At 35.8% G+C, this 13,323-nt stretch overlaps 1 protein-coding gene across 1 annotated transcript in view; it reads left to right on the top strand.

The window, feature by feature from the left end:
* The window catches only part of Tomm70 (translocase of outer mitochondrial membrane 70), a 29,409-nt gene extending 16,561 nt beyond the window's left edge, over window positions 1–12,848 (top strand). Inside the window, exons 5-12 of the mRNA XM_048346499.1 lie at window positions 361–509; window positions 1,869–2,076; window positions 4,283–4,417; window positions 5,601–5,708; window positions 7,724–7,840; window positions 10,425–10,522; window positions 11,545–11,667; window positions 12,377–12,848. Coding sequence (XP_048202456.1) covers window positions 361–509; window positions 1,869–2,076; window positions 4,283–4,417; window positions 5,601–5,708; window positions 7,724–7,840; window positions 10,425–10,522; window positions 11,545–11,667; window positions 12,377–12,530 — 1,092 coding nt within the window. The 3' untranslated portion in view covers window positions 12,531–12,848. The remainder of the gene's footprint in view (window positions 1–360; window positions 510–1,868; window positions 2,077–4,282; window positions 4,418–5,600; window positions 5,709–7,723; window positions 7,841–10,424; window positions 10,523–11,544; window positions 11,668–12,376) is intronic.
* Window positions 12,849–13,323: the final 475 nt, after the last annotated feature.

Below are 13,323 nucleotides of genomic sequence, written 5' to 3'. Positions count from 1 at the left end.
GAATTTTTTTGAGGTGGGGGGGTCAGTAGTGGGGTTTGAATCAGTATCTGGGTGCTATCCCTGAGCTTTTCTGCTTAAAACAGTGCTCTGCCACTTTGAGCCACAGCTTCACTTATGGTTTTCTGGTGGTTAATTGGAGGTAAGAGTCTCACAGACTTTCCTTCCCAGGTTGGCCTCAATCCATGATTCTCAGATCTCAGCCTCCAGAGTCAGACATCAGTGCCCAGCTCTATAAGGAATCTTATGTTGAATAATAAGGCATTTGTATTACACAGTAGTAAGAAATTTTATTCTGTAGAATAAAAAACACCACTTTCCACATCTATAATTTTGATCAATTTAAACACGATTAAATTTCAGAACCGTGAACCTCTGATGCCATCTCCACAGTTTATCAAATCTTACTTCAGTTCTTTCACGGATGATATAATTTCTCAGCCCATGCTTAAAGGAGAGAAGTCTGATGAAGATAAAGATAAGGAGGGGGAAGCTTTAGAAGTAAAAGAAAAGTAAGTGTGCCAAGCATGATGTGTGCTTAAAAAGCACTACTTTTTCTGCATGTATGTGTCTGTTACATCCTTGGTGACTTTTGGGTTTTTAGTGTCAAGAATCTACTGCTTTTTCAGCACAGTGTAGTATCCCAGGAGGATTCCTGCTGAATGTATTTAAATAGAGGCACTAACATAAAATATTGTACAGATTAATGTCCAAATATAGGAATGCTGTTAATTCTGTCAAGATTTCTGCTTGCCTAGCTAAATGCTATTCTTTCAACTTGTGTTTTCATCCTATAGAAAGCTGAACTCCAAGCACAGGATGCTGTGTTTATAGCTAGAGTTGTAGTTATAAGATTTTAATTGACATAGCTTTTTCTTTAGTCACTTGCCAGTTTTCTCTATACCAAATATAACTGACTTAAGATTGTAATTCAATTTACATTATCTTATTTAGATTCCTCTTGACTTAGATTGTGGTTATATCCTGCTAAACATTTTACAAGTGGAAAATACTTAAGTCAGAAACTGAGCATCATAGCTTAGCAATAGTATGCTGTAAGATAGAGGTTGTTCACCCCATGGTGTGGTTGAAATTTGAAGTACAGTTTCTCCTTATGCTGGAGCTCAAACTCTTGCTTAATTTGCATTTTCCCTTTGTTTTTCACTCAAGATGGTCTCTAACACTTGAGCTATATCTCTACTTTTTTTGCGGGGGGGGGGTTGGTTAATTGGAGATAAGAGTTGTAGTTTTGTAGTTTTGCCAGCCCAGGTTGGGTTCTGACTATGATGATCAGCTTAGCCTTCTGAGTAGTCAGGATTATAGGCATGAGCCACTGGTACCCAGCCTGAAGTATAGTTTCTACTAAAGTATCACTTTCATACCATATTAAAGTACAGACATAAGTTGAGGACCATATATACTTGAGAAATGAATTTCCAACAACAATCATGGTCATAGAAGAAGAATGAGTAATATTAAATTTATTACATGTGAATTTTACTCTAAAAATACTTTATTGTTATTAAGGTGTTGTACAGAGGGGTTACCATTTCATAAGTCAAATAGTGAATACATTTCTTTTGGGACAATGTCACCCCTTCTTTCACTTTCCTCTAGCTTCCCCTTCCATCCCTGCCCATAATTTACTGCAAGTTTAAAGAGAAATATTTTTAAGACCTATTTGATAGATGAGTTTTTCTTTAGGTAAGTCCACTTATTAATTCTAGGTCTATTGTTTACAGTAAAACAATAGTTCAATCCCACTTTGGGATTTACTAGGATGCAAATTGACAATTACTTAACTCAGATGTGCCAAATGTGGTAAAATTTTAGTGCTTGGTCCTGTACTAATAATGTGTTTTCATTTTCAGTTCTGGATATGTAAAAGCCAAACAGTACATGGAAGAAGAAAACTATGATAAAATCATAAGTGAATGCTCAAAAGAAATAGATACTCAAGGCAAATACATGGCAGAAGCATTGTTGCTACGAGCCACCTTCTACCTGCTTATTGGCAATGCTAATGCAGCCAAACCTGACTTAGATAAGGTCATCAGTTTGAAAGAAGCTAATGTGAAGGTATATTTTGAAATATATGTGCATATAAAAACCACTTAGATGGAAATGACGCTTTCATAGGTATTTTGTCAGATAGTTTAGCATATCTCTTGCCATTCTCCAAAATACTGTTTTTGTTTTAATAGAAGCTATCTAATGATAAGTGACTTGGCGCAGTGAATATGAAACATAAATGTTATTAGTACTTACATTCAGCTAGGAAAGTTAATTATTTTTTTCAACCTCTGGAAGTTTCAACTTCTTTGTAACAACTGCCTACTTATATTGGACAATAATTGGGTAGTTTATATTGGACAATAATTAGGTAGTTGGTAAGGATGATGACTATAGCTCTTACATTCTGTTGTTACTGGTCAGTTGGCATTATGGGGGCCATTCTTATTTCATGTGTGTGTGTATATATATATATAATTGACATGTATGTAATGTTGCTTTGAAAAATCAGGTTGTTTTCATGATCATGACTTTTAGTTTTAACAGCAAGTAGTGGTAATATCCATTGTATACATATACATAAACTAACCTAGATGATCAGAATTCCAAAATAGATCAAAACTAAACTTAAAAAACTCTTAGGAGAAAATGTACATTACCTTGGATTTGGCAGGAAGGGGTTATTGAAACACCAAAAGTAGACAAGTTGGACTTTTTCAAAATTGGACACATCTTTGTGCTTGGAAGGTCATCATCAAGAGAGAAACACTTAGCGCAACATACAAGAAAATATTTATAGATTATTTGCCTGATAAGGCACTAGTAAACCAGAATAAAGAACAATACAAAGACAGCCTCATTTAAAAGTGGGCAGAGGATCTGGACAATTCTCCCTAGAGTATGTACAATGACAAGTAATAACATGAAAAAATCAACATACATTAGGCAAAAGCACAATGAGATGTTACTTCACACCTTCTAGGATTGCTGTAACTTTTAAAAAACAGTAAGGCTCTTAGTTCAAAAAAAATGAACAGTAACAGGTGTTGGTAAGGATGTGGAGAAATTGGAACACTCTCTTACATTGCTAGTGGGAATATAAAATGATAAAGCCCGTTTGGAAATTATTTTTAACAATTTCTCAAAAAGTTAAACATGTTACCATATACCACTCATAGGTATGTATACCCATGAGAATTCGGTGTATATGTAAGCTCAAAAATTTGATATTCATGGTAGCCAAGAGGCAGAGGCAATGGATAAAATGTGACAAGTCTTATCACTGTAATGTTATTTTATCATAAACAAGGAAGAAATGGGGCTCACAAAAATGGAGGGAAGGAGGGTGAGCAAATACAGCCATTGTATTCAGTGTACACAATGTTAAAAAATGAACTGTCTAACTTGTGCATAGGAGCAATATGGGAGAAATGGAAGAGAATAAAGGAAGGGTGACATTGTCCTATAAGCATTGTACTCACAACCTGACTTATGGAATTGAAACTTTTATACACTTAATAACAGTTTTTTGAAAGGAAGTACTAATACATGCTACAGCATCGATGAGTCTTAAAAACATTGTACTAAATGAAATAAGCCAGGTGAAAAGGCTGTATAATATATGAAATATCTAGAATACAAATTCATATAAATGGAAAGATTTGTAGCTTACAAGCTGTGGGAAATTGGAGGGAATCAGCAGTGATGGCTAATTATGGTTCTGTAAGGATGTGTTGATGTGTTCTGGAATTAGTAGTAAATATACTAAAGTCAGCATATAATATTTATTTATTAGTATGCATATGTCTGTGTGTGCATGCACAAGCCATTACAGGGCTTGCCAATACTCAGGGCCTCCAGTTCTTGCTTTTTTTTCATTCAAGGCTGGCATTCCACCATTTAAGCCCCACCTCTACTTCAAAACCTCCAGTTTAAAAGCAAACAGTATGGGAATTATATTTTAAAAAACTAAATTGAGCTGGGTGCTAGTGGTTCACGCCTGTAATCCTAGCTACACAGGAGGCTGAGATCTGAGGATCACAATTTGAAGCCAGCTCCGGCTGGAAACTGCATGAGACGCTATGTCCAATAAACTACTCAAAAAAGCAGGAAGTGGCACTCTGTCTCAAGTGGTAGATTGATAGCCTTAAGCACAGAGATTCCCAGGGACAGAGCCCAGGCCCTGAGTTCAAGCCCCAGGACCTGCCTCCACCTCAAAAAAGTAAATTGTAAGAAAAATAATGTTGAGCTTTTCCCCATTTTGGCTTTGTAGCTTCGAGCAAATGCCCTCATCAAAAGAGGCAGCATGTACATGCAACAGCAGCAGCCTTTGCTGTCTACTCAGGACTTTAATATGGCTGCTGACATTGATCCTCAGAATGCAGATGTGTATCATCACCGAGGACAGGTAAATCTACCTAAGGTTTTGACTTGGGGGCATTTGGAGAATTTCTTGATACTCCCCTGCATTATTTCTGATAGCTAGGAACAAAGCGTGTTAATGGTTTATAGTTTGGATTGGTCTTTTTTTCGTTTTGTTCTTGGACACTTATCTTCATTATTTAAAATAAGAGAAAGAGAACAAAATTGACTTGCTAGTTGAATTAGTTTGACAGCTTTTCCTGGTTTTGATCATTCATATAATTCAATGTTCATAGGTTTCCACAAGTAAATAATAACATTTTACCAACATTAGAAGTTGATGCTGGAACCAACAGGGCGATAGTTGTGGGCTTCTCAGTAATAGGAAGTAATAGCCCAAACTATAAATAATACCTCAAAACGAATCTCTTCTGAAGTTTTGTAATAAGCAAAAAATACATAGTATGAAGAAAACATTTCCAGTTACAGAATTACTTGAAGAGAAAACTTCATAATTTGCTTAACATGGCTCCTTAGAAATGTAATATAATGGAAAATGTGAGCCATCCTATTAACAAAAAAGCATAAGTTACTTCTAATGAAAAAAATGTTAAGGTTTTTATCTGAAGGATGCTAAATATTGAAATAGCCTCTTTAAATTCCTGATGTTTTCATCTTTTAGTGCCTTAGGATTAATTTGAAAGGCAATTATAGGATATCTAACTTACCTTGAAATAAAAAAAATAGAGATGTTTACTTTTCTAAAGGAAAAGGTGGTTTTCAAGAATGATAAAAAATTGTACAAAATGGAGAACTTATTTGGTTTTCAAAAAACTTGAACATCAATTTTAACTTTTAGAATCTTTTTTTTTTTGGCCAGTCCTGGGCCTTGGACTCAGGGCCTGAGCACTGTCCCTGGCTTCTTCCCGTTCAAGGCTAGCACTCTGCCACTTGAGCCACAGCGCCGCTTTTGGCCGTTTTTTCTGTATATGTGGTGCTGGGGAATCGAACCTAGGGCCTCGTGTATCCGAGGCAGGCACTCTTGCCACTAGGCTATATCCCCAGCCCTACTTTTAGAATCTTTAAAAACAAGATTTTCTAGTTTTCTGTTTTTACAAAGTAATTTTATATTTTATATTTACTGTGTGCTGAGCTTTAACTGTAGTAACAAAAGACACTTAGACACTTGGTATAGACATAATTGGTAAACCTGTGTGTTTTTTCCATAGCTGAAAATACTGCTTGATCAAGTTGAAGAAGCAGTGGCAGATTTTGATGAATGTATTAGGTTAAGACCAGAATCTGCTCTGGCACAAGCTCAGAAATGTTTTGCACTGGTAAGTTAATACTTTCTTTTGTAATTCTGAAGTGTTATTTTTGTTCACCATGTCAATCTCACTGTGTACAAAGTCACAGTGAGATACTATACTTTTCTCTCCAAAGGATGATAAAATGGGAAAGGGGTGTGTGTGTGTGTTAATTGCTTTGTAGCTTCTGTATTTCTCTAGATCTTTGAGTTTATCTTTGGGTTTGTTGTTTGTTGGTTTGGGGGTAGGGTTGGTGGTTTTTTTGTTGTTCTTGTAGGTTTTTTTTTGTTTTTTGTTTTTTACCAGATTTCACTGTGTAGCCTAGGCTGTTCTTAAACTCATTATCCTTCAGCCTTCCAAATGCTATAATTACAGAAGTATGCCAGCCAACCTTGTTTTTGTCCCTGAGCTTATGGTTACCTAAATAGACCTAGTCTTTAGTCTTTACTTTTGTTCAATAAGCTAACACAAAGGATGTTTTGTTTTTGGCCAGTCCTGGGCTTTGAACTCAGGGCCTGAGCACTGTCCCTGGCTTCTTTTTGTTCACTGTGCCACTTGAGCCACAGCGCCTCTTCTGGCCATTGTTTATATATGTGGTGCTGAGGAATCGAACTCTGGGCTTGATGTATACGAGACAAGCACTCTTGCCACTAGGCCATCCATATTCCAGCCCCTACAAAGGCATTTTTTTTTTTTTTGCCAGTCCTGGGCCTTGGACTCAGGGCCTGAGCACTGTCCCTGGCTTCTTTTTGCTCAAGGCTAGCACTCTGCCAATTGAGCCACAGCGCCACTTCTGGCTATTTTCTGTATATGTGGTGCTGGGGAATCGAACCCAGGGCCTCATGTATATGATGCAGGCACTCTTGCCACTAGGCCATATCCCCAGCCCCTACAAAGGCATTTTTGAGGAAGTCTTTTGTAATCATGACACTATGCTCTAATCACTACTATATAGAGCATTTCCTCAATATTCAGAAGCACAAAGATGAAAGGGTGAATGAAGTAAATCCTATTTCATTGTACCACTAGCTGGTTCCATCTAGCAGACACTGGGGCGGTAGCTAAAGAAATGCCCATGTAGTGATATCTCATATTTAATATTAAAGAGTTAATATTCTAATACCACAATGGGGAGAGGAATAAGTTTAAGAAACAAACATGATAAAGTGAAAATATTTCCTCCACCCACAGTGTTATAGGGTCAGATTCTCCTAGAGCTAGCCTAAGGGAACAGATCAAAAGAGCACATTCCAATAGGTTTATAACAGGATACCAGGAAGCTGTAAGATAAGTAGTTTGGGTAACAGATTCAGGAAACCAGGAAACAGTAAAATACACACAGACACTCATTCCTCTTGACAGGATTACTGCAGAACGTCAGGTGCTGCTCAGCCTAAGCAATCACATAGCCAGCAGTTCTCTGCTGGTATCTCTATGCATTCATGATTCCACCAGGGACCTGGAGTTTCTACATCTTCCCCTTTTTCATTTTTTAAAATAGCAATCTATTGTGAAGAAAATGGCTACTCATCTTTATTCTGGTCTGTTCTATTTGGAAGATCACTGTTTATTATTTAGAAGACTGAAAATAATACTAATTATTCCCATAGCAAATAATCCCTATATGTGAGGGTTAAGTTCATAGAGCCAAGTTTTAGGATGAAGCCAATTAAGTCTATAATGTAATTTTCCTTGTAAAGAAATAGCATTACATTTACCTTACAGATTAAAAAATATTAAAATTTCCCACTTTCTACAAAATAATTTTATGTTGAATGATTACTGTATGTTCACCATTATTTGTGGTAATGGAAGTGACATGATACAGACTTAGATGGTGAACCTGTCTTCAATTTTATTTACTTCTGTATTTTGGATCCCTGCTGCTGTTTTCTTAGAACGCTTTGGATTCAGCAAATGTTAGCAGACAGATCACTTGCTTTTCTGGAATAGCTTACATGTTGGATGTTTCTCATAATGTGTTAATATTTCAGAAGTTTTTGAGTTCTTGATTTGACAGGCATATTTTGATTTTTTTAATGTAGTATCGCCAAGCTTATACAGGAAACAATTCTTCACAAATCCAAGCAGCTATGAAAGGATTTGAAGAAGTCATAAAGAAATTTCCAAAGTGTGCTGAAGGCTATGCACTATATGCCCAGGTAAATGCAATGTTTTTCAAAAAACATTTTATAAGAACTATATTTGTATATATGTAAGTTTTGCAGCTTGTGTGCAGTAGGAGCAGGTGGCTTTGTTAACGCTTTGATTATCAAGGTGTATGGTCCTGAATCACCTTAGGCCAAGCTCCCCTGTGCAGCTTGTAAACGGTGGCCCTAAATATAGCAAGGGGAATAGGCAGCATTTCTCTCATTTGGGGTTGATTAGATCTGAAATAGGTAATTCCCTTTGGAAATTTTACTCTTGAAAATCCATACTACTTGATGGAGAAAATATCCATAGGGAGAATTTTCTATTTGCGTAATAACAACCTTTTATAGTTAGCTAAGCTATAAAAGTTTACTTTATAATTTTTCTTCAGTCTATCTGAAACTCTTGAAGCTTTCTTGGTTTAGAATGGATTTGTTTTTTGTCAGTATATGGAAGCTTAAATTCAGTCTTTCATGCTCCGAAAGAGCTTTTTCACTCAAGGCTAATGTACTATTGCTTAAGCCACACATCTAGCCCATAAATTTAAATCTGTCTTTTAATTCTCATACAATATTATGCTGAACTTGTGCGTTTTAAATCTTTTATCTCAGTGAAAATTACTTGCGTTATAGAGCCACATTTTAGTTTGTCCCTGAAATAGGTGGTATCTGAATGTTTTCTCTTTGTATATAGGTTGAAAGTTGCCAACTCAGTGTTCTGTGACACTTAATATATTTTTCTATTTTTTTTTTTTTGTTTTGCTTCTTAGTTTTAAATACTATGTAGTTTAGGCCTGATACTAGGTAGCTGAGGCTAGCCTGCACTCGTGATCCTCCTGCTTCAGCCTCCTCAGTACTGGGCTTACAGGTATGCCACTAATGGCTGCCTTTAAAATTGCTTTTTTTATTACCAAAAAATAATAATGAGGGTTTCCTTACAAGTATCAGAAATAAAACACATTAGAGTTGACATAGGCTTTGTTGGCTCTTCCCTAAGACATTCTTCAGGGTGATTATTTTGTATTTGATTTCCTTCATGATACCATTGCAGTTCTGAGATAGTAATGTCTCAACTCAGGAGTTCTTTAACCGAAACTTGAAACCATTCCTTGTAGTAATAAAAACTCACACTCCAGGAGACTGCACATTTTTAATATGTTACAAAATCATATAATATATAAAATTTTGTTACTGTATCAACGTTAAAACAAATGCACATTTTAATAACATCAAAAGTGATGATACCATCCTCACCATTACCATGGAATGCAGAACATTTTTGTGGGGTGCAGATTCCTATGAGGAGCTTTTATGGTCCCAGCACACTCCTGCTATGCAGCTCTGCTATAGCTTGTAAAGGAACCAATACTAGAACTTACTTACCTGTGGGGCTTCATTTTGGGGGAGAAATATTTCTTCATTGCACATTTCTGCTTTATTACTCCACCTTCCAAAAAGCTTTGACATATTCGAATGGTCTTCTCATCAACAACAGCATTGTATGTTTTACTAAAATTTCTAAATCTTGCTTTGCTATGTAGTTATATATAACTTTAAAACTTGTCTGTATATGTGTTTTGTTTTAATCCTTGAAGTTTGGACTTTAGATAGATGATACCAACCTTTAAACATTAGAACCATAAAACAAACTCTTCTATTTTAGCCATAAAATCTGCTTTAAAAGTAGTTGATTGTTGCTTTTATTCTGTTATCATTATTATTACTGTTATTAAATAAGTTTGAGTTCAGTGCTTCTTGATCATAGTCACCCCTTCATTTTCCATTTCCCATTCCTAGGACTTCAAGTTACATAATTGATTTTTATTAATGCACATTGAATATGATATTTGCTCACTCTCCCTCCATTCCTGTGCCCCTCTGCACACCCACACCCACACCCACAACATATTTTCACATATAGTACTCAGAGAAGTCATGCCTTTGGATTCCTTTGCTAAGTATACCATCCTGCTTTTATTTTTTCCTCAGTCATTTTTAAGGAGTGACTGATAACAGTTAACACAACTTACCCTCCCAAATGAGCATTGCCTCTAAAGTAATTTTCTTGGTATATATTGTAAGTTAATAAGTGAATATAAATATATTTGTGAAAATATGATCCCTAAGAACTGTCATCAAGAATAAGATCTTCTGTATTCTGCAGTTTACTAAATTAGCTGCTCACATATACCTACTTGCAAAATAAAGCAGCTAAAATTTCATATTTATAATAATGCTACCTGAAAACTCCCATATTAAGATATAAAATATGAATCAGTTTAATGATTAAGTATACAACTTGGTAATGAATAGGTAAATGAGATAATAAGTTAATAACTAATAAGCAAATTGTTACCATAAAGGTGATAAACAGAGGGCCTTACAGTTTCCTAAGTTAGGTAATGAGTACACTTCTTTTTGGACAGTGCCATCCCTTCCTTTGTGGTCCCTAGGTTTTCCCTCTAATCTCCACCCCAAAAGTTATACATAAGTGTCTAGTGAGTACCACTGCTGCATTTGATCACCCTAAGCAACATGCTTTTAACTGTTGAGGTTAACAGTTACCTTTATATAACGCAAGTATCTCCTCACATAGGCACTAACAGATCAACAACAATTTGGTAAAGCTGATGAAATGTATGATAAGTGTATTGATTTGGAACCAGATAATGCCACAACTTATGTTCATAAAGGGTATGTATTTTTGTAGTTCTGTTTATCCAGTAAGATAGTAAATTAACAAAATCTATTTGACCTTTGAGGAATGGGACTATAAGAAAGTATCACTAAGTCCCATTTCTTAGTGGCTGTGGATACTGTTTCATTTCTTATGTAGAAATCAGTTAATATACTATTTTCACTCCCATATTAAGAGCTTTTTGGGTTTGTTTGTTTTTTAGTACTGAGGTTTGAACCTGGGTTAGGCTAGCAATCTACCATGAGCCATGCAGCCTTTGTTTTGCTGCTCATTTGGACAGTTGTACTTCCCACCTTGGTGCATACCTGGACTTCATTCTGGCCACTTTGGTCCATGGAGATGGAGTATCAGACTTTTCTACCTAGGCCTGCCTGAAAGTGTGACCCTCTTGATCTTAGTCTTCCATGTAGCTTGGTCTGGCAGGCGTACGCTTCTGCATCCAGCTATGGGTAGAGGAGAGGTTTTGTGAATTTTGCTGTCCCAGTTGGTCTCGAACTTGATCCTCCCAAGTAGCCGGATTGCAGGTATGAAATGCCTGGCTTTTATGTTAAGGGTTTTAATTTCCATTCTTAACATCCTGTCATATGTTGCTTGTGTCAGAAGTGGAAAATGATACAACGTAAGTTTTTCTTTGTTTACTTAAATTTAAGAAATGTCATTTATTTTTAATAAGGGATATGAGGTAAGTTAATAGTAGAGCAACAGCAGATCTTTTTCCCTGCATATGTGTGGTGCCTTGCATGGGACACAGCGCTGAGGCTATACTAAGCTTGCATCCTACCACGTCTCCAACCCCAACCCAAGTGCTCATTTTGTAATAAAGAACCTGAAAACTACAAAACAAATATAGATTAGAGTGGAGTACACAATGTGATGCTCATTATATTCTGCTTTAGTTTTTGTTTTACCTTGTATGGTAAATTGTAGATTTGTTGAAGGCAAAAACTAAATTGTGTATTTATATTCCCATTGATACTGAGCTATGATCACATCTGTGACTACCTTTTTTCATTTGCAGTTTACTTCAACTTCAATGGAAACAAGATTTGGATAAAGGTTTGGAGCTTATCAGCAAAGCTATTGAAATTGACAATAAATGTGATTTCGCATATGAAACCATGGGGACTATTGAAGTCCAAAGGTAACTTCTAGAGTCTATTCTGGAAAGTATGGCAGCTGCATTGTTATGTTACCAATGTCCATTAAAATTTTAAATTTGCATACTTTTTGATGCATGCTTCCTTCAATACTATGTTGAACTAAGTGCCTTCCAAATATTATCTCAGATGACTTAAACTTCCATGTTTGCAAAAGTATTGGATTGTATAGTCCTTAGCTTATTCAAACCCTATAGAAGCTAATGTCCAAAGTGATTAGATTAACAAGGTTACTTAATGTCCACTATTGGAAGATAGGATTTGAGTGTACCTCACCAATAATCAAAGTAACTGGTCTTGCCACAATCATTTGTTTATTTTTGTTTCCTTTTCTCTGTCCTTTTTGTGATCCTCTCTCTTAGAAAATATATAGGCCAATGAAAAGTGGTATCGTTCACTTAAGCCATTCTATAACTGGCAGTTGCTTGTAAATATTAAGTTATTTCTTAGTTGGTGATTTGTTCTTGCAAGTAAAATATTCTTTTACTAGAAGAGCATAATAGGTCTTAATCTTTCTTGTAGGCCCATAGCATTTTTTAAAAAGTGGTTACTAGCCATTGAGTACTTTTAATATGCTAGGGTATCTCTTATTATGAAATAATAACATAGTTGATTGTGGTCAGTCTTCATACATCACTTCCTTTAGTATGAACTACTTGTTTAATCTGTGAATTAAAAATTTTGTTCTTTCAGAGGAAACATGGAGAAAGCCATTGATATGTTCAACAAAGCTATTAACCTGGCCAAATCAGAAATGGAGATGGCTCATCTTTATTCACTTTGTGATGCAGCCCATGCCCAGACAGAAGTTGCAAAGAAATATGGATTAAAACCACCAACATTATAAAACCAGGAAAAAGGAAACTGACTCTTTTTAAAAGAAGCTTATCTCCTCTTCAACTGAACCCTGAAGACACTGTCATGAACCATGTTGACTGGTGGAACTTAGTATCCCCTTGTGGTGTTGTCATTCAGTACATCTCTTTCATGTTTGTGTGTTGTGGACTTGGCTGTTGAAGAAAGTTTGCAGTCTTGCAGCTTTTATTCCCTGTGCAAAAATAAAGCTTAGAGCCTGTTAAAGGGATGTTAAAATAAAGTTTTAGAGTACAAAAGATAATTGGCCATGCAAATAAAAACTTTGAATTGTTGATTTTTTTTGATGGGATTAGGGGATGATTATGTTCTGGATGATTTTGTCTTTGTGTGTATAATATGTGAGTGTTTTATAGTATGCTGGTTTTTAAATTAACATAGTAAGTGCTATGATACAGGTTTCTTTTATACCCAATTTTCTGAAAGATGTAAAGTTAAAATGTGGGTTGCAGTAAAATACACCCTTTAGACAATTGCCAGCATGCATATAGTACCTATGATTCTGCAGAATCTTAAAAATCCACAGCTGCTGATTTTCATACAGTAAATTATGCAGAATCAGAACATCCTGAGATATAGATGCTAGAAGACTATTAATGGGAAAGTGAATCAGGAAAAGAGGCAAGATGAAAGAGAAGTGTATTCATAATTGCCCATGCCTATTTTCTGTGCAAGTACTACTATTTAATAGTGTAATTTTTAAAGAAAATGTGGAGCTGGGCGCTAGGAAATTACACCTGTAATCCTAGCTACTCGGGAGGCTGAGA

This window comes from Perognathus longimembris, chromosome 5 (assembly GCF_023159225.1).
Source record: "Perognathus longimembris pacificus isolate PPM17 chromosome 5, ASM2315922v1, whole genome shotgun sequence".
Taxonomy (NCBI): Eukaryota; Metazoa; Chordata; class Mammalia; order Rodentia; family Heteromyidae; genus Perognathus; species Perognathus longimembris.
Note: the sequence above shows the minus strand (reverse complement) of the source record. Positions and strands in the feature narration are given on the sequence as shown.